General features: G+C 39.0%; 1 protein-coding gene across 1 annotated transcript in view; it reads left to right on the top strand.

Moving 5' to 3' along the window:
• PDE1C (phosphodiesterase 1C) overlaps positions 1 to 22,643 on the top strand; it is a 196,977-nt gene that overhangs the window by 126,973 nt on the left and 47,361 nt on the right. Inside the window, 6 exon segments of the mRNA XM_050971009.1 lie at positions 4,828 to 4,941; positions 5,784 to 5,966; positions 7,000 to 7,069; positions 14,867 to 14,967; positions 20,061 to 20,185; positions 21,486 to 21,607. Of these exon segments, the coding sequence (XP_050826966.1) occupies positions 4,828 to 4,941; positions 5,784 to 5,966; positions 7,000 to 7,069; positions 14,867 to 14,967; positions 20,061 to 20,185; positions 21,486 to 21,607 (715 nt within the window).

The following is a 22,643-nucleotide window of genomic DNA, read 5'->3' as shown; positions in this document are numbered from 1 at the left end:
TTACTTGGGCAGGGTGTCTGGAGTACTTGCTGTGGAAGACTGAAGCATAAAATTCATTTAGAATCTCAGTCTTCTCCATATTCCAGGCCTATCCAGGTAGCCAGGTCTCCCATTTCCTCCTAGAGAGGGCCCACATTATCCCTAATCATTTTTTTTTTGTTATCAAGATACCTATAGAAGCTCTTTCCATTGTCTTTGACATCTCTGTCTAGATTCAATTCTAACTGGGCTTTAGCTTGTCTTTGCTTCTACCTTCTATAAACTTCTTTTTTATCTCTGAGGTGCTCAGCAGCTCTTTATCCATGTATGGATGCCTTTTGGCATTTTTGCCCCATTTTCTCTTGTTAAGATACATTGTTCCTGAGCTTGGAGGAAGAGATCCTTGAATACTAGCCAGTATTCTGGTGCCACTCTGCTCATCAGGGCTCTACCACAGAGTACTCTATGACATGGGTCCCCAAAGATGCTGAAGTCTGTTCTCCTGAGTCCAAGGCAGGTGATCTTATTGTGTATGGTTTTATTGTACGTATAATATATTATCTATTTATTGTATATTAAATATATTTATTGACAGTTTCTTTCAGGTACCTATTTTTAAGGATGCAAATTAAAAATTGTTAGATTTGTGTCTGACGTGTTATAATGTATGCTGGTTTTTTATAAAAGGCAACAGTGGTTTGAAAATGCCTAATTATGGAAGATATAATTCATTGTCTTTGGATGTCATTGTCAACAAATTCAATGACTGTATTGTGTTTGAACAGTTTCCTTGAAAAACTAATTCACACTAACATCTCAAAAAGAACTATTCTGCCAACAGGAAGGCTTGCTTTGGGAAATATTCTTTTTTCACAACCAGCGATTAGAAGATCGCTGGTTGTGAAAAATGAATATAGCAGCCTGTTGCATTGTTTGCAGGGGTCTTAGGATGAGGGAAGAGATGAGAATCTTGACTCCATGTTTCAGAAGGCTTGGTTTATTATTTTATGATATATAATATATTAAAACTATACTAAAAAAACAGAAGAAAGGATTTCATCAGAAGGCTAAGCTAAGAATAGAAAAGGAATGAATAACAAAGGCTTGTGTCTGACCAAGACAGTCTGGACACGTGGACTGTGATTGGCCATTAGTTAGAAACAACCAGATGAGACCAATCACAGATCCTCCTGTTGCATTCCACAGCAGCAGGTAAGAATTGTTTACAGTTTGTTCATGAGGCCACTCAGCTTCTCAGGAGGGAAAAATCCTAAGGAAAGGATTTTTCATAGAACATGTCGGTGACAGCAGCCTTTCTTTCTCTCTGACATCTGAAATTAATCCTTGTTCAGCTCTCACATTTATTCAGTGGAATGAGCCATCTCACCTCATCTTAGCCTTCTGAAGCCACAATCACCACCTAAGATAATCTCCTGGCTCATTTCTTTCACGAGTGGGAGAAGGCAGTGCACATTTTCCTGAGGAAGTATATGACAGACAGGTGGTTTATCTTTGCTATTCACCCCCAGTGACTTCCATGAGCATCTGTACCTGATTTCTATAAAAGGTTTGTGCTAGGTGAAACAGTTGACTTGAATTTAAAAAACCCCAAAGCATGACAAATCCTTTTAACTGCTTATATTTGCTCATTCAGTCCCAAAGTTCAGAACCTGAGAATGAGGGAGGTGTTTGCATACTGGAGGAGTGCGCATCCTTTAGAGTTCTCAGTAGCAGGACAGGAAGACAATCCTGGTGCTGAGGAAGTGTCTAGACTGTTGTTGTATTGAAAATCATTCAGTAAGCCAAAGTTTACAAAAGTTTCCAGCACAGGACTTCCTTTGATAGGCATGAAGGAATTTATAAATGTGAAGTGAAAACCTAAACTATTTAATTTCACTTATAGTTGACTAATGTTGTCAAAAGTTTATCTCAAGGTTCTTTCATGTTCCACTCAAGGTGAGTTGAAACAAGCTTTTTACCATCCTGCCAAGGCCACTGAACTTATCATTGTTGTACTTTCATGCTTATAATAATAATAAAAATAATTGGTTACTTACAATTTTTAATGTTTGTATTTTATTTTCCTTTGTATTTATTCAAAGGAAGGAGGATATTTCAGGAAACATGAAGAAGGCAAAGCAATTACTTGGGAAATTGCATATAAATTTTTTGGATTAAAATGTCAGTGTAGCAGTACTGTGTATTTGCTCTTTGCACATTTTTATTTCCTCTGAATGTTGTGGCTTGCATTTTTTTGTATACAAAAGTAGTGACAGAAGATAGACATCAGGCATAATAAAAATTCATTGTGTCACAGGCTACCAGTTACTCTTTTTTTAGTTTCATTTTGAGTATTACAACATGATCTGGCTTTCTAGGTGTGCCTTTTCCACAGTGAAAACATTATATATGTATGCAGAGCCTTACATTAAGATGTGGCAGAGTGTGGAATGAATAATACGTGCTGACTGTTGTAAAAAGAGGTGGTAAACTTCTAGGTTCCTTCTTGTGTCTGCTGTACTTCCACCAGTTCTCTCTTGGAATAGGTTTCAGGGATTTGCTATGCAAACTGTGGAGACATCTGTCTACCCAGTTGACTGAAACTACTGCACATGTGCATTACATGCATAACCACCTGCAGTCTGCTCTAGATACTTTTGGACAGTGTTAAATATCCTGTGTATTTGCTTTACAGTTTTTTTACACCCCGACAGGCAGACAGATACTGTTGCAGGGGATCTGTCAGACCCTCTATGTGCTTAGATAGTCTGCACATGCTCTTTAACTCTGATATGACTCAGAATATCCGATTTATCAAGCTTGTCAATTATAATGAGATGGCAGATGCATGCCTAATTCTGTGTAGGAATTCTTTGATACGGTTCACTGCTTCTCAAGCTTAGTAAGAATTTCTTACCAGTAATTATGGTGGTTTTCCAGAGGAGAGCGAGGAATGTGCTGAAGATCAGAAGGAAAGTTTTTGTCTTTCAGTTCAGATGTTTATTTTCCAAACTTTTTTGTGTTTATACTGAAGCCAGCTTTTACACAGTCAGGTCTACTTCTGATAGCTATTTTGTTAATTTATAAAGTTTGTTGTTGGTTTTACTTTTTTTTTTAAAGCTATTTGAGCTGGCTCTCAAAGGAATGTTATCACAAATGAGTTGATCTTAGAGTTGACTGCTAAGATCATTGAGTCCAACCATTAACCCAGCACTGCCAAGCTGTCACTCAACCGTGTCCCTAAGTGCCACAGGTGAATTTGATTGAATTTCAAAATTATTTCAGCTATCTTGAAGCAGATTTTTTCAGGTAATAAATTTTCCTGGATTCTCTTCTGTCCATTTAGTATTATTAAAAGAAAAACAAAACAGATATATTACAGGCAAACTATCACCAGGCACTTATTTAATACAATTAATTGGGGGTTGCTGCTCAATGAATAGAGTAGTGACTCAATGAATCAGGAATAGTTAAAGATAATGGATGATTAGACAATGACAGTGTAGTTTTTTCACATGATGGTGTGAGAAACAACAGCACTTCTGTTTTTCTAAATGATTCATGCACATAGTACTTTGCATACTCTTCATTGAAGAATGTTGGTTCCATGAAGGAATCATTACCCACTGTGCTATTATTGAACATGAGTTTTGAATGAGTTGCAGCATAAAGCTGCCAAATACTTATATCAATTAAGTAAAAGTCAGGAAGAACCACAGGTCGTGTTTTTTCTGTAAAATTGACTGCTGTGGCTTGTGTACAATGTTTCTGGTAGTTAGTTAAATGGTCATATCTGCAGACTCCCCACACACAGAATGAAGAAACAAGGAGGCATATGAAGCAATGCTTACTGTTTGAATGTGAAAGTAGTGAGTTCTGTTTAATATGCCCAAAATATATGGTGACTGCTTGATCTAATGAAAATCATAGCATTTCCTAACCTTGTATGGTATTTCTACAATAGTGTTTCTAAGTATACTCTAATAGAGTTTTGCATGTGTACATCAATCATTAGGAGTAAGAGTAATTTGTTAAGAGATACTATTCAAGTAGTTCCTTCTTATGGCAGAATTGAAATTGTCCTTCTTAGCTCCTGTGTTAAATTTAAAGTAATTTCTATTTTTATTTATTTCAGTTTTGAGTAGGGAACAGACAGCTGATTAATGGAAGTGATTGTCCTGCCCTGCTCTGCACTGGTATGGCCTCACCTCGAGTACTGTGTACAGTGTTGTGCACCACAATATAAGAAAGATATTAAACTATTAGAAAGTTACCATAGGAGGGCACAAGTATGGTGAAAGATCTGGAGGTGAAGCCTTACAAAGAGTGACTGAGACCACGTGATCTGTTCAGACTGGAGAAGAGGAGACTAAGAGGAGACCTCATTGCAGTCTTCAACAATTTCTTGAAGGGAACTGGAGTGGTAGATACTGATCTCTTCCCTCTCATGACTAGTGACAGGACTCAAGGAGTCTGAGTTCAGAAGCCTTTGGGCAATGCTTTCAGGCATATGTTGTGATTCTTGGGGTATCCTGTGTAGGGTCAGAGGCTGGACTCATTGATACTGATGGGTCCTTTCCAACTCAGAATATTCTATCATTCTGTGATTGTATGATTCTGTGATAACCCATGGAATTATGTATATTTACCTGGCATCATTGTAACTGATCTTTGAAAAGTAATTTTTGTTGATTTTATGTATCAACACGAAAAAAACTTCAAAAAACTTGTAGACTTCCAAAAGTTCTCACTGGTAAAGGTGTATGCAAGGTCTTGTCCTGGGAACTGACACTCACTTTCAACTTATTTTGCTTTATACTAATCATATTTTTGTTTTCCTGTCTTTAGATTATGGTCTTTGGTAAAGCAAATGGAGAGAGGGGAAGTTTCAATTGTAGATCTAAAGAAGAATTTGGAATATGCGACTACTGTTCTTGAGTCAGTATACATTGATGAAACTAGGTGAGCTAACTACAGACATCAGCACTCATATCTAGCACCAGTTGTAATTTACATGCCAGTTGTGAAAGTTGGTTGAGCCAAGATTTATTACTCATAGACAATATGGTTTTAATCATTAGAATATTGTATTCTGTGTAGAAGAGATCTTCAGTCCTTCATTTAAAAAGTTCTTTAAGTTTCCTGGAAAAGGGAAGGAGATCATAACCAAACGTAAATGTAATACACTTTTTCTTAGAGAAATGCTTTCATAGTCATTGCAGCCTACTTTTTCTGACAGTTTTTAAATTTCTACTCAACTATTTCTTCTGAATAATGTTAAATTTTTCACTTGTATGATGACTTTGAAACTTAAAAAGAAATTACTCATAACAGAGGTAGACTGGCAAGACATTGCAGAGGAGTTCCCTCCTCTTGGTTGCATGCCATTTACCCAGTGATTAATGCATTTTTAGACTCAACACAGATGACCAGAATGGGAGAGGAGAGGACTGTATGTTACTAACTCAGATGCTAGAAATTCCCAGAAATGACCATAAACTACCTTTAAAAGGTAGAAAGTTCAGAAATATGATGAGCTGAAGATGTAAAGTCATTCGATGATGATGTAGTTGTGCTTCAGAAGGCTGATACTTCTTGTTTCTCAGCCTAGTAGTGAGTTCCACAATCTGAAATGTAAGTATGTATGAGAATAAACAAACAGTTGAAGACTTGTACTAGTGTGTTTTATTAGGGCTGATGAATCAAGGACTTTTAACAGCTGCTATATGTGAGTTTCTTTTTTAATAATGTTGTAGTGCTCTCTAAGGAACTCTGTTTACCCTTCTGTTTCCTCATTCTTCTAGGCGTTTACTGGACACAGAAGATGAACTCAGTGATATCCAGTCTGACTCTGTGCCATCAGAGGTCCGTGACTGGTTGGCTTCTACCTTCACACGGCAAATGGGGATGATGCTCAAAAGGACTGAGGAAAAACCCCGGTTCAGGAGTATCGTCCATGCAGTGCAAGCTGGGATATTTGTGGAAAGGTAAAGCGTCATGTAATTGCTTCTTTCTGCTATCTACCGAGGTACTGCTGGTTTCACCGATAATATGTCATGGCACAATGACAGGAGGTGGAGAAGAGTACCTTAGGCCAGACGACCACAGAGGATGAGTGGAAGACTGCTGAATGAAGAGCACTTTTATGTGCTTCTTTTAATGTTTCTACACAGATATGGGTAACACCTAAAAACCTAGGATTTAGTAAAACACTGCAAATTGGAACAGTACCTACTCCTCTGTTCTTACTATAGTGCAAATGTAATAGCACAGTCGGTATAATTTTGACAGACAATATACACTTCTGCATAGTCCTAGGTCAGGAGTGACAGCATTTAAAATTTGGACAGATCAAACTCTCCCTTGCTTCCTTTTACTTCTGTGGTCTAGTATATCTTATGAAGAAGTTCTAAGATACAGAACCAAGTCCTTTACCACATTATTACTGGAGCTAACTATAGATCAAAACTGATGTGAAAATTCTGGAGCTCAGAGGATTTCAAAAGAGCCATTGAGTCCTCTCAGCCTTCCCTCTTTTGTGATTTACATCACAACCTGTTGCTAAAACTGATTTTACTTTTTTAACCCTTTAAAACATTTATTTATTTCAATTTGGACTCCTAATCTTACCTTTTCTTGTCAAGTAACCACTCTTCACTGACCTTTGTTTCAGCCAGGAGGAGGACTGGCATGTGTGAAATTGTCAGCATTCTTTGGACAGCCTGAAAGACAGCAGCTCTCAGATCTCTGGTGTAATTTTGTAACAGCAAAACTCTAGTCAGGAGTGGAAGAGCAGAACATCTTCCACTGTTGATCACAATTGCGCTGACAGCCTAACAACCCTTTGTGAAGAAGGTTATGCATCTCAAACAGTGGACTGCAATCCACACAGACTCACAGAAGCCTCCTTTGTCATGACTACAGCCAATATTTTTATTTGTGCACTAAAGTTACTGTACATTTGTTAAGAGTGGCAGCAAACTCTAATAAGAATAAACCTCTAATTTCTCCTTGGGACAGATTTCTCCAAGTTTTGACAGGCTACTTGTGGATTAACCCTCATTCTGTGGGGGATTTGCTCAACGAGGAAGTAAATGCAGAAAGTTGGCTCAGTGGGCTGTTTTCCAGCTGACCTGGATCACTGTGACCCAAAGAAGGAAGTGTTCAGATATAATACCGCACTGGAGGAGGGTTGTGACTCTCCTGACCTAAGAGAAAGGGGTTCTGCCTCAATTGTCTTTTAAGAGAATGCTATGGAGCTTCAGACTAGAGAAAGGAAAGGATAAGAGATTCTGTGATTTGGGAATGGGCAAATAAATATAAGTCTCCAAAGGTGAATGACTTGGAGCATAGGACACAGAGATACAAGCTAACAAGGCATAGTGTAGCACTTGCTATGTCTTTTAGGCTAGTTTCAACAACTGTAGACTTGCTCACAGTTGGGAACAACGTTTTGCGCATATGATCTGCGTTTCTGCTGTTCCTTGATTGCCACAAAGATGTTGCTTTCAATTCTGAAGCCAGAATTGGATGCTCTTCCTTGAGGAGTCACACACTCCACAGCCTCCTGTTAACATCCCAAGTTTCCCCATGTTGAATATAGATTGCACTTGTGAATTGCAGTCACACTGCAATTAGAGCAGTAAATGCTGCTGTTTATCAGAAGCAGATTTGGAAGGACTTAGGTGCTATCTGTCTCAAAGGTGATTCAGACAGGCTGATCCTGATAGAAGTCGTGTCACTTGCTTCTGATTGTGCCTGAAGTAGAAAGCACTTAGGTCAGAATTGCAGCTAATACAGTTACCTACAAAGGGATTCCCTTTTTCCCCTCAAACCATGGTAGAAGGGCAGTTTTCATGCTCCAAAAGACTACTGGATTACAACAGCTGCCCAAATATAGCTGGCCTTCATCCTATGCATGTTCAGAACTACATTTTTCCCATCTTGCTGCTTCTTGATCTGTTAGTCATTTAGCAACAATTCAGATGTGAGTGAACAACAACTATTTCATTCTAGCCTATCATGCACCAGTGCTGAATGGGATTTCCTATGCTGTCTCTGAGTGCAATAAAGCAAGGAAAGTCTTAAAAAAGAGACAAACAGAAGGACATGAAAATACATTAGTAAGGGATGAAAAAATTTGGACTTTTTTCCTCTGAGAGAGAGAATGCAGCAGATTAAAAAAAAAATAAAAAAACAAACCCAAAACACCCCCCCCAAAACCAAACTAAACCAACCTTTGTTTCAGAGGAAAAGGTCATCTGAAATCATAGAATAAACCAGATTGGAAAAGACCTTTGGGATCATCAAGTCCAACCTACCTTATCAACTAGACCATGGCACTAAGTGCTACATCCAGTCTTAAGCATCTTCAGGGATGGAGACTCCAATGCCTCCCTTAGCAGCCCATTCTAATGCCCAATCACTCTTTTTGTGGAGAACTTTTTCCTGATATCCAGTCTACACCTCCTGTGGTGCATCCTAAGGCGGCTCTTGTCCTGCAGCTGGTTGCCTTGGAGAAGACACCAACCGCCACCCTCCTACTACCTTTGAGAGAGTTGTAGAGAGTTATAAGTTCTCTCCCCTGAGCTTCCTTTCCTCCAGGATAAACCACCCCAGCTCCCCCAGCTGCCCCTCATAGGACTTGTTCCAGACCCTTCACCAAACTTGTTGCATTTCTCTGGACATGCTCCAGCATCTCAACATCCTTCCTAAATTGAAAGGCCTAGAACACAGTACTCATGGTGTGGCCCCACCAGTGCTGAGTACAGAGAAAGAATCAGTTCCTTAATCGGGCTGGTTCATTTTTCTGATACAGGCCAGGATGCCATTGGCCTTCTTAGCCATGGTGGGCACACTGCTGGCTCATGTTCAGGCTGCTGCCAATCAGTACCCCCAAGGTCCCTTTCTGACTGACCACTGTCCAGTCACACTCTTCCCAGCCTGTAGTTCTACAGGGGGTGGTTGCAACCAAAGTGCAGGATCTGACATTTGGTCTTGTTAAACTTTATATTGTTGGATTCATCCCATTGATCCAGCCTGTGCAGGTTGATCTGCAGAGCTCTCCTACTCTCCAGCAGATTGATATTCACCAATTTGGTGTGATCTGTAAATTTGCTAATGGACTCGATCCCTTCATTCAGATCATCAGTAAAGATCTTAAACAGGACTGGGCCCATACACAGATCCCTGGGGGACATCACTAGTGATGGGCAACCAATATGATCCAACACCATTCATCACTGCTCTCTGGGCCTGGCCATTCAGTCGGTTCTTAACCCAGCAAAGAGTGCACCTGTCCAAGCCATGGGCTGTCAGCTTTTCCAGGATTATTCCATGTGAGATGGTGTCAAAGACTTTGCTGAAGTCCAGGTAGACGACATCCACAGCCTTTCCCACATCTACCAAGTGGGTCACCTAGCCATAAAAGGAGATCAGGTTGGTTAGTTATGGTGGCCCTTCCTAAATCCATGCTGGCTGGGTCTGAATCCCAGGCCATCCTGTAAGTGCCATGTGGTCACACTCAAGATGAAAAGGTGCATAATGTTGCTGGGCACTGAGGTCAGGCTGACAGGCCTGTAGTTCCCTGGATCCCCCTTTTGGCCCTTCTTATGGATGGGCATCACACTGGCTAGCTTCCACTCATCTGGGACCTCCCTGGTTAACCGAGACTGATGATAAATGATGAAGTGCAGCTTCGTGAGCTCTTCTGCCAGCTCCTTAATCACTCTAGGTTAGATCTCACCTGGTTGCATGGACTTGTGAGCATGGAAGTGGCTCATCAGGTCACTAACAGCTTCCTTGTGAGTTTCAGGGGATCTATTCTGCTCTGTGTCCATGTCTACTAGCTCAGGAGGCTAGTTGTCCTGAGGATGACCTGTCTTATTGGTGAAGACTAAGGCAAAGAAAGTTTTAAGTACCTCAGCTTTCCTCACCTTTGGTAACTGTACTCCCCACGATGTCAAATAAAGAACAGAGGTTTTCCTTGCCCCTTTCCTTTTGCTATTAATATATTTATAAAAACATTTTTTATTATCCTTTACAGAAGTCAACCTGTGCAATATTCATAAATATGTGCAGAGGTAAGAGAATGTACACATACCAGACTTCCATCTAGAAAATAGGAGCTAGAGTGTGTGCTTGCAAGCATATGTATTTGCTTGCAGTCAGTGACTGAACTGAACCCATGGTCCGCGTATTCCTACTGCAATTAGCTACCTACAGAGAAGTCCCTGCAAACCAGTATGATGGAGTTGTGGTCCAGAGGAGTGTCTTCTGCTTCTCAGAAATATTTCCAAGTTCTAATCATTCCCACACCCAAATCATATCTGTAATTTTGTTTAGGATCAAATCTAGCACAACAGGAAACTACTCCACAAACTCGCACCACTGTGACATTTCAGCTTTGCTTCTCTCATTTGAATGCTTTTTTAAATTTAGATTTTAGGTGTTTTCTTTCTTCTTAGTTTTCACCTCACCTTCCCTGAACTATACAACCAATCTCAAAGTGCATAGATTAATGTAGTTTGAAAATGAGACGTCATCAGTCCTAATGTCCTGCTGATAGCTTCTTACATGCCTAATGTGCTCACACGCAGTAAAGAAACATAGGGTACATTTTCCTCTTTCCAGGATTGGCTCACATAACTATCTTATCATTACTGTAGTATGTATAGTTCTTTATTTCATCACTTCTACAATATTTATGTAAATAACTTGGACATGCTGGAACACAAGATTTTGGTTACAGAAGTGTGTTAGGGCCCTTGGTTTAATTCTTCACCAATGGGATGAAGACCACTTGTGAAAAAATTATATAAAAAAATAGGAAAGAACTCCTCATTTTTCTTGCTAATCTTTCTAGTTAATTTTAATGTGGAAAATTGATTTTTTCACATTTAAATAGTCCATATAGTTAAAATTTGTTCTAGTCTTAAAAGTAAGAAACATGTTTCTGGTGTGTCTTCACATGGTTCATTTGCCTTTGTCATGCTCCCTTTTATTTATGAACTCTCTGAAGAGTTTTGTTTGATCTGTCATTTAAAAAAAAAATTATTTTCAATTAAATCTTATTTCCCTCTCCTTTCATAAAATTTCATCAGCTTTCCTGTTATTTTTTTCCTCAGAATGATGCTTTGGAGTTAGTTTGTTATAATTTACTGTATAAACTACAAAGTTTTTGGCTCTCTCATAGGCAAAATGTCGAAAGAGAATTTGAAATTAATCACATGTTTATTTGTCCTGCTTTAGGGCAAATTTGGGAGAAAACTTCCAAAGGGGTTTCTTCTAGAAAAGAAGAAGTGGCCCCTCCCCCATCTGGAAAAGATTTGGGAAAAGATTTCCTTGGAGAAAAAAAGTGGAAAAAAAGTGTTTATTTAACAGGCAAAGCATTCACCAGCACAAAAAAAATGAACAATATTAAACAATAAAACCTCTCATCACTCTGAAGAGATAATAAACTCAGAAAGTCCCCTTTGTGTGTTGTAGCTCAGCTCACTCAGTCTCTTATCAGTCTCCCCTGTGCTGGAAATGCCATGGCCCAGGCCTGACCTGGTGGGCCACAGGTGCGAGCTGCCAGCGCTCTTCTGAGTTTTCAGTCCAGAGCAGATTTATACAGTCCCAAGAAAAGAAAAAAAAAAACCCACAGTCCGGGGAACTTCTCTGCCTCAGCTAGCTAAAAACTAACTGAAAGCAAAGGAGAGCTCTGTCCCACTGTCTGTCCGTCCACAGTCTAGGAGCAGGTATGTGGAGGAGTGAGTGCATTGTTTGAAAACAAACTGCGTGCTTCTTCTCTCCCTCCCCTTTGCTCTCAGAACAAGTCTCAAAGGTGCAAAACTTATTTCTGGGCGAGACAGACGAACGGGGATACAATTCAGCATCAAAAAGTCACTCCATTATATTATCTCATTGACAATTGGCATACAAGCATGATTTGCAGGAACAGCTTCTAAGAGCTTTTTTACTCATTTCATTTGTTCCTTTATTAAACTCTTTTGTTCAGCTCTGATTATTACTTTGGTATTGTTTTCTGATTATTCTTTATTACTGTTTGGAAATACCACAGTTTATTTTTTAACCTTGACAATAGTGGGAAAATTGTAAAGCTTAAGACTTCTGTCTCTGATCCTGTCAAGAATTACAGGAGACTATTTCCTGCAGCAGACTTGAAAAACTGTAAAAGCGCAGGACTTCTGCCACATTTTTTAGTACTAAAGGGAAGTGAGATAATCTTCTCCACTAGCCTGTTTTGATTAATAAACAGATCATCATAAGCTTTGAAAATAATACCTGCTTTGGAATAAAAGTTTACAAACTCTTGGAAAGAAACTAGTTAATTAAATACATTGCAACAATTTCTTGGAAATGCATTCTCTTTTTTTGTGAGATTTGGATACACTACACTTTCTTCTTTCTTCCGTCTTCTTTCTGTATTCAATCCTTTTGTTTACATGCAAATGAGCCATCCTAGTAGCTAATGCTCCACATTTATTGTATATTTTTGAAAGTCAATTATGCTTCCTTGCCCTTTGTTTTCATTCTGCAAGCAAATACTTGGTATTTCATGCCTTTTACCCTTCGCCATTTCTGACCTACTACCATCACAGAAATTTTGATAAAGTTTTATTCTGGATTGGTTTTGTTAGCTCTTTAGAAATCAAAACCATTCACATTTCCTTGCTCTTTTCATCTTTTGTGACAGTCCTGCTGTTCTTGATGGCTTTGTTCTTTAAAAATTAGTTTTCTGTTTCCATGATGAAATCTACCACAAAGCAGTGAATTGTAAAGTCAGCACTGATGGAGATTGCATCCATTCTCTGCAGGCTCTTTGCTCTCTTGTTTGCTTTGTCTTGCAAGGTTGTGGCAGGAAAAAAGGGACTAAGAGGTTCCATCTACATCCCTTGTGTTACTATTTTGACTTTGTTCTACTTACACTGCTTTATTTATTACCAAAAATTAACATCTGTAATTCCAGTTTTATTCTGGGTGATCTTCCTGGAATGCTGTTATGATACTTAGTACTGCTTATACATGATACTGCTAATAATAACATCTGCTACACCATATTTGAAAACCTTCCTTATCCAAAATTGTTCAACAAGAGATGCTTTGGTAAGGTATGCAAGTCAGCATTTTCCCTGTATGTACAGGGAAAATGCTGACTTGCTACATTGCATTAGTGATGCTGTAAGACTTGGGTCATGAGATCTTGTTAGTGTGGGAATTACCACATGCTTTCCAGGTGGTCTGAAGTGGATGCTTTGGACTAGCTGAATGTGTCTTGAATGAGTTCTGCAATCATAATACAGACTTGCTCTGGCTGTTTTTGAGCACCTGTGCCTGGATTTTTTTTCTATGATTTGCAGGTCTCTCCTTTTGGGAAATGTCAGACCCCTGTGGGCAATGAAAGTCTAGATCTAGACATGTAGCCTAGAAATCTTAGTTCCACTTTTTCTCCCATTGCAGTTGCCAGAAGTTGTTGCTTGAAAGCTGAATTAATGTTCTTAATCATTTGGCAATCATTCCTTATTCACATGTCACACCTGGAAACAAAACTGAACAGACTTCTCCACCATCAGTGCTCTTCAGTCATATCCTGGATCAGTTGTGTAGATATGAGAAAACAGTGAAGTTTCTGTTTCTGATCATGTCTTGCACTCCTCACCATCCTCTCTCCCTTGCTATTAAAAAAAAAAGCAACAAACAAACAAACAACAACAACAACCAACCAAAACCCACCAAACAGAAAGAAACAACCCAAACCCAAGAACTATCTTGATTATGGTTAGTAGCATTGTGCAAAGTATCTTTTCAAACTACATATTAAATGTAAGGGGATCTTTAACACTGAGACTTGCTCCATTCTTCACTGGTTATGCAGAGATGACTGTGAAGCACAGATAAAGAGCTAGACAGGTTGCTGTGTATTAGTGGTGGCTCCTGAGCTCTAGGAGGTAGCTAGAATAGATTTTGGATGCCTTAGTGCCTTTGCTGGGCCTTGAATTAAAAGGCAGTTTGTATATGAATGCCTGTCAAAACATTTGCAGGTTGACAGTGAGGTGTTACAGAAGTATTTGGCAGTCACTGTGGTAAAAGCTTTTTCTAAATGCAATACATTTAAGCATTTCATACAAATATTTACAGCATCTACAGTATCTAAAACCTTTGACTCCTTTTCCACCTTTTCAGTGGAAAACCAGACAAAATTATTTGACTCAGATACAAATTATTAAAAGCATCTGAATAATTTATAAATCTAAGGCAAAAGTGACTTAAGCATTGTAAAATAAGGCTTTGACTAGGGAATTAGAAAAAAATCCGCAAGCTTCAGGGCTTTCTCAAGTGTTTTAAAAAATGATAAATAACAAGAGGTACATTTTTTGTAGTTATCTTCCTTCTTCTCCTCATGGATTCAGTGATTGACAAAGACTTTTCTTTTTCTGGAAAATAGTGGCATTCTTCTGTATCTGAGTTTCTTCTGCTCAAATAAACTGGCCTGAAAATATGTACCCTGGTGGTATGTGTTTACCTGCACATATATCATCAAGTTCCCCTTGATGAACCTTGATTTTCTTGAGTTTTCCTTGTTTCTCTTCTTGAAACATTGCTCTTTCAGAAGGGCACAGTTCCCCTTGCTCCGCCTTAAACCTTATTAGCTCCTGAAACAATTTTGCTGAAGTTCAATTTATTTAGATGAAAGCCCAGGATGAACACTGGTTTGGCTTTTATGTATCAACCAGAGAAGTTTGCTATAAAACAGCTGGCAGACTTCAGGGGAAAGGTAATGGCATGCAACTCTGACTGTCAACAGAGGATAAATAACTTACCTTTCAAGACAAAAGCCTAAGAAAATGACAACTTACCTGATTGTACTGTAATCTCTTTTCAGCACTGGCTGACAGAGCTGGAGATCTTCGCTGTGATTTTTGCAGCTGCCATACATGACTATGAACACACTGGAACCACCAACAATTTTCACATCCAGACAAGGTGAGGTCACTGTAGATCATGATGAAGAGTCAGGAAATAGAGGGATAAATCCTTGGAGAATAATGGCACAGCCACCTTAGAAAAGTGCAGGAACTTCTGCTTTCAAGTGTTTCAGGAAGAAAGTTAACTTTCTCAGGTTACATTTAATTTTCTCTTGTTCAAAGACTCACACTGGAATGCATGTATTCTAAATTCCGGAGCATTGTTTCATATTAATAACCAGGAAAAAGAAAGCTCCAAAAATATTTCCATGTAAAGTTTTCAAAGACATAAGGCTGTAGAGAGTGATGTATTTTGACAAAGATAAAGTTTTGCAGGAGCTACTGTTATTTTACAGTTTTTCCTCCTTGTTGAATTTGAGGATTCAGGCAATATCGGCATAAATCAGGCATTCAGTCATGTTTGCTGCATTTATCAGTGAACATGAACACTACACGTACTATTTTCACTTGAGTGGAAAGCCACACCTGCAGCAAGGGGATATGCTTGCCACTACCTAATCAGGGAAATACTTATTTATAGCATCATAAATTGCTAGTGCATAATTACCAGATCACAAACGAGACTGGACCTATGTATTTTATAAAGCTTTTGGTTGCAATCCAATAGACACGATTCTCCCACATCTCTATCACGCTAGAGGCAGAGCCCGTCTAGTTCTGGCTATCATTCACTCCCGGGGCCTACATTCTGGAGGTCCCTTCAAAGGTACCTGACATGTGATCTTAACTTCAGTTCTGCCCAGGAACACACCCACAGGAAACTGGGCCTAAATTAATTCTTGCCAAGTTTCCTTTGTTAGAAGTTTCTTCTTTTAGTTTATGTACCCATGCTGCTAAGATGGAAGTGGATTTTCCATCCTATCTTCTCACGTCCTCTCCATATTCACAGAAGAAGAACCATAACTTGTCTTGTGGAGTGTACTCCCTCTCCCCAGCTGTGGGATGCCTACTTCAGATAGCAGGGATTCTGATCTGTACTCTCAAAGCTCCTTTCTGACTTTGTGATGGGTTTCTGATGTCTCTCTGATAGTTCTCTTCAATCCACTCTTCCAATTTCCACATATGATCAGTCAAGTCTTTTTCAAAGGCTGAGACTTTGGCTCAGGTTGGAATGTGGACAGTGTCTTCATATGTCTGTAGCCTTCTTGTGTCATAGTACTCAGTGTCTTGTTTTCCTTATTCCATTGCAGCATCACTAGGAAGTGGGAGTACATTTATGTCCCAAGCTGTGCAAGTTTCAACCATATTAATGTTGTACAGGGTCTGGAATTCTTTTGTGTTCATCAATATTTGAGAAAATTATCTTGATCACAGCCAGCTCTTTCAAGCTTTGGATTCCTTGCTTGGTGCCTTTCCAAGGGCCTTGATGCTGCTGGAGGTATTCTTGGCAAATGTATCTCTCCCCAAAAATTGCTAAGAGTCACGTCTAGAGGCTGAGTTTGGGCCTCCTTGCAATCCCCTGGTTGATACCCATATCACACAACAGAAATCCCAAGTGCCTTGCTTCAGTGCCATCCAAAATTGTAACATCACCTGCAGTGTCCCAGTCCCTTGTTTTCAGGCATATCAGGAGACAGAAGGCAATACAGGCTTTGGAAGTGTCCACTGGTGAAATAAGGTGTTTCCTCTCTGCTGTTTGCTAGGTTCCTTTCTCCCTTTGGCTCATGCTTCTTTTATCAAGGCCACAGTGCAGACCAAATCTTTAGAGGATTGTCTTTTCTTTGAGTTAGATTTTTACTGTCTTTTAGGAGAGGGAGAGAGAGGATGCAGCTGGGGAGGAAGTACTGAAGAGCACTGTTGTTTTCCTCTAATGAAAACCATTGAGGATTATGGAGATCTCAGGACATCTCTTCCGTATTCCTACCATATTTGATGCCATGATGCCACATGATGAGGAGAAAACACTAGATTGGTCCTGAGCCTGAGTTGATAAACAAGCTATCTTTAATAGAAAATGTTCTGATATGACCACATTTTTGAATATTTAACATGATGCATCTGTGACTTTCTCAAAGAGATTAACTTAAGGACATCTAAAGCTATCAGTTTGATATAGTAGGCAGATTATAGGAGCATAAGCATCTTTCTTTTTTCATCAGCTTGCACTATTTCTTCATTTTTTGGATACAGTTTTAATTTACTTATGTTTTAATGATATGGACAATTTTTCTGAAACCAAGTTGTGGAAGAAATTACTCATAACAGTTAGTATTTGAATGAGTTAACATTTATTTTTCATGAACTTCTTCCTGAATACAAAACTGTGTTTGAATACTATAGAATAAAAGAGAACATGATACTGCACAAATACCTGGGGGATACCTGACTTAACTGTCTCACTGGTAACATGGAGAGAGAACTAGTTTGCCTGCCTGTTCACCATATGTCAGTAATATTATTTGTAAAGTAAAATATTATTTGTCAGTAAAAAATATTATTTGTCAGTAAAATTATTTTATTCAGTGCTATGGTTTGGATAGTTTTGTAGCAATGTATTGATATTTAAAAGTAGTGCAGCCTCTTCTCTTACCTCATTTCATCTTTGAGTTTGTGAAATATATTCTCTAAAAAAATCAGAAACTGTTTCAGTTGACTTGTTTTTCTTCTGATTTTATATACTTTGCTTCTCTAATAGAAAGATGTTAGCCCAGACAAAAATCAGATCATGCTGCAAGTATGTAATGTAAAATGTTAACAGGCTTTTGTGCAGTATCGGAATAAATAAATAAATATAGTCAAGAGACACTTAAGTGGTAACACATTTTGTAAAATATTTCCGGGGTCTATTTAGCTAAAGCTGCTAGGCAGCATGCAGAGCACAGCACCATAATGTGTAGTGTAAACTTTGAAGATGATTGCAGAAACAAAGTGCTCAAGATGGTCAGAGCAAAAATAACAGTTGTGTGTATCCCAGGCTCTAATCTGACTCAGATGCAAAATCAAGAAATGGGTAAATATCTACCTTTGATTCTCTCTATAATGAATTTCAGCATTCTATCAACTTGTTGTCAAATGCACAAACTTATAATCCTCAAGTGTTACATCTTTTGAGATCTCATGCATTACCTATAACTTTTACCTATTGATTTTCAAAGTCATATACTGTTGTGATGCCTGTTGTTTGAAGTAACAAATAAGAACTTTTCAGTAGTGAAATCCTTTATTTTTTTACCATTTTAGGAGTATTTTTCATCTCTGTTTCAGAGAAAATGATGATCTGAAATATGTGCAGAGGTCAAAGGATGTGCATATTCCAGATTTACATTTATGAAAGGGAACGCAGTATCTGTGGGCTTGTAAGCATATGTACATTCTTGCACTGCAATCACTGAGTCATTTGCTTGAACGGAGCCCTTTGTTTTTCTATTCCTACTGCAATAAGCTACACATGAAGTAGCCCATGCAGAGTAGTATGATGGAGTTGTAGTCCAGAGTATGTAGGGAAAAGTCTTCTCTTTCCCAGGATTAATTGTTCCCACAGCATTATCACACTATTTTCTTGTAAAACTATATTTCTATGCACTTAGGTTCTTCTCTCTTGGTTGTATTGACAGAGACATTTGTGCTGCTGGGAACTGACCAGGACTGGCAAATTAAAATTTTATTTTTTTTTTTCATCCATCATATAATTATTTGGGATGCTGTTAACTATGCCACTGATTGTACTTATGGGTTGGGAGGAGGAGGTGGTTATAGGGGGTGAAGATCAAGGCCAACTGATACCATCAGTGTTGCAGAACTGTGGTGGTGAAGCATCCATTATGTGCCACCCAATGGGATTAGGTAAGCACAGCAGTCTTGGGCCTGTACACAGTGGTGGCCAGGGGCTGGTATTTGAGCACAGCTACTATGAGCAAGAGAGGAATCATCAAAATAGACTTCATGAGACATTCATAAAAAGAACAGTAGTGATTTATTTTTAAATGAGCGCTGACCCTTTTTTCAATCTTCAAAATCCTGAGCTGATATGCTAAACTTGAGCTATTCTTCCTCTGTTAATCTGTAGAGACTGAATTGAGAGAAAGAGAAAATAAATTTGTATTGTGTGCTAGATCAGAACATTGTGGTATTTTAAATGGTTTAGGAACATCCATATCATCTTCAGAGAAATTTCAACTGGAGTCTAAACTACTGTTGTAATACTATTACTAATGGTGATAATGAGGAAAATTATGATAAGAGTAATGAGAATATGAGAAATAACATTCAAGAGAAACAAGTGATGAACAATACCATTGCTCACCTCCTGGCTGATGCCTAGTCCTTCACCAAGTAATGATCACTGGCTCCAGTTCATATATTGGGCATGATGTTCTATGATATAGAGTATGCCTTTGGCCAGTTTGGATCAACTGTCCTGGCTATGCTCCCTCCCAGCTTCTTGTGCACCTGCTCACTGTCAGAGTATGGGAAACTACAAAGTCTGTGTTTTGGAGTAAGTACTACTTATCAACAACAAAATCATCAAGTGTGTTATCAACATTATTCTCATATTAAATCCAAAACCCAGCATTGTACCAGCTAACAAGAAAATCAGTTCTAGTCCAGAAAAAAAAAATAGGACAGCAAGTTTGCTTTACAAAATCTCATACAGGAATATTTTGAATTAATAATAGCAGGGAAGTAGTGCAGGTTCTCAAAGGTCTTTATTTCATATATGCATTATATGTACAAGGCATTTTTTTTAATGTGGTGATTTTCCACCATATGACTCAACTTTAAACATGCATATTGACCAGCTGAATCAAGGTACCTGATTCTGAGGCTTTAAACAGTCTTTTCCCTTCCTTCTAAGAATGCCCCAGAGAAGAAAACAGTTTAAGAAGTTTGTGCTTAATTGAAAAAGGAATACTAATACCAATGTGCTCTTCAGAAAACATCTAATATTTCTCTTACCAAAGATTAGCCACCTGGCTTCATTTGCATACGTCCCATTTCTCTGTTTGTGCAGAAAATCCTTCATTCTCTTCCTCATCCCTGAAAGAGAAATTAAGAGTTACATACAAAAGCAATGCTGCCAATAATTTGCAGATAACAAAAGAGACTGGAGTGTGTCTGATGCTGGTTTTTGTGCTTCTCTTTCCTTGCTGCTCTCGTTGTGATGCTATCCAAAAGGGAATTTAGAGCTCTAGTCATTCAGATGGTGTTGGCTACCAATATGTCCTGTCACTTCCAACAAATCAAAGCTATGAAGAATGCTTTGCAGCAGCCAGAAGGCTGAGTCATTTCAAAACATAGTGCAGTGAGGGGGCTGCATTTCAGCTGGTGCTTTGCCAATGTGCTTAACTTCAAAAGAACCTCTCCAGAGGCTCTCTCTTTCTTTGATATCCACAGCAATTTTCTTTCTGCTGGTGAATTTTGAATAATTCACTTTTGAAGGGATGGGCACATGCCTACATGCACATTTGTATTCTGTGCTGGCGGCCCAAAGCTTTCAAATGTCACCATTGTTGGGACCAGCCTCATTGGACATTTCCCTGGTGGGTAACATTAAGGACATGATTCATTAGAGTAACCTCTATAATTGAGAATGACTTAGGTTTTAAGACCTGCAGAACATAACTTGCACTTTGCCCTTATGCAAATGGTATCAGCTGTCAACCCCAAAAGAGGCCTTCTTCATAAACAGAGAACAGATGAAAACTTGAGTTCCACTGAGGGAAGGACTGAAAAGTAACTGATGGAGCAGTATGGGGAAGGCCTTTTCTTCTTCCCAGTATGCCACTGGGAGCTGTAGTATTTTATCCACAACTCTTCCCAAAAAAAATCCTTCTATATTGCCTTGAGTGATGGTCAGTTTTTCACCCTGGACACAGTTATACCAGAATTATACCTGTATCAGAATTATATCTATATCAGTATTATACCTGTATCAGAACAGGGTGTGGCTAGCCACCTGATCCCCTCAGAGGCTACAACTCCTTCAACCATTTTGGACAGCCAAAAAGCAGAATTAAAAAATGAGAGCACCCATACCAAGAAAGCATTATTTACTGGGTTCATGGGCTAGCTTCTTAGGTTACGGTCATAAGAAATCACCAGCACTTTTTTCTGTGAAATCAGGATTCCCTTCTGTACTCATACTAGTTTTCTATCAGTGAAAAATGTATCAGTTATTGTCTAAATTTGTCAGAGCCCCAGACATCCCCACTGTTCATTACAGTGGGATCACAGGGACCATTTTCTATTCTAAGCTGCATAAAATGCAGCACTGATTAAATGGGGAGCACAGCAGCTCTTCAAGACTGCTAGTGCAGACAAGCAAGCCTGTAAAGTTTCTGAGCAAGGATGAACAATATTTCATTTTGCATTTCTTAATATCTCTTTTAAAACAGGAATCATGTATGTTGGAGAATAAGACAGTCTTTCTGAGTTGTCTGATTTTACGATCAGAGAAACCACTTCACAAAAATCCTGGCCAAAGACTATAATTACCTTATTTTCCTGTAGGTAAGATTTTTGTCATTCTTCCCTGCAAGAGCAGACAATTAATTGTTGTGATCCTTTGGGTTTTCAGAATTGACAAGCCGAAAGCCTTATCACTATTATTACATACAGCAGATATCAGTCATCCAGCCAAGGCCTGGGATCTCCATCATCGCTGGACCATGTCTCTGCTAGAGGAGTTCTTCAGACAGGTAAAGCTAGGGAAGTTCTTTTCTTTTCTGCAGTTGAGAGGGAGTGTGTAAGATTGGGTAAGGAAGTAGGAAAATATTAACATGGATATGATTCTTTTTCTCTGATGTTTTTAAGAACCTCCCAAATGGTATGGAGCTTTCTCCTCTAGCAGCTCTCAACTGCGCAGAACTGTGCTCATCTCTGATTCTCTCGTGACTGTCCTGTGACAGTCCCACACACACTTCTTGGCTCTGATAGGCCAAGGGAACAAAACATCCTCACTTTGGGTAAACAATCTCCATATTGCATTCTACTTTAGCACAACACAGGCACAGCAAGTGAGATAAGAATTGTGTTTTCCTTCTCTGCTTGTCTCACAGCTTCTCTCTGTTCAGAGGGCATGTGAATACCACATCAGGTGACTACACTACTATGTCAATATAAAATAATTTTTTTCCTTCCTGACTACGGACAGGCTTGAAAGATTCAAGCATGTTAGAGGGAAAATGTCCTATATGTCCTATACCCCTCCAGTATGGGCCACAGTCTCTGCTATTGGAAACATGCACTCACTGGCTCAAGAGAAAAGGCATACACCATGAGATAACAAGCAGTTTTACTTGACCCCAGAGAAGACATGAGGAAGTGGGATGGAAAATCCACCTTTACCCTAGCAGCACAAATGTGTGAATTGAGAGGAAGGACAACCGCCACAGAAAATTCTTCAAGCATAAATGCTGTTCCAGTTTCCAGTGGGCAAGTTTTTAGACACAATGGAATGGAATCCATTCTTCTGATCTTCTTGAAAGGATATCCAGTTCATATGTACAAGACATGAACAAAGACTACTATGACTAGAACTAGAGGGGCTCTGCCTCCAGCAGGAGGAAAGTGACAACCTGATCTATTGGACTGTATGGATCTGATGGCTTTGTGCATCAGACCTGCAAGAGTACAAGGCTTTAGTTGACCCTGGCGCACAATGTACCCTGATGCCATCAAGATCTATAGGGACAGAATCTATGTCTGTGGTGACAGGGGATCCCAACAGATGAA

Source organism: Serinus canaria, chromosome 2 (assembly GCF_022539315.1).
Source record: "Serinus canaria isolate serCan28SL12 chromosome 2, serCan2020, whole genome shotgun sequence".
In the NCBI taxonomy this organism is placed as follows: Eukaryota; Metazoa; Chordata; class Aves; order Passeriformes; family Fringillidae; genus Serinus; species Serinus canaria.
The sequence above is the reverse complement of the archived record's forward strand: the minus strand, read 5'-3'. Positions and strand labels throughout refer to the sequence as shown.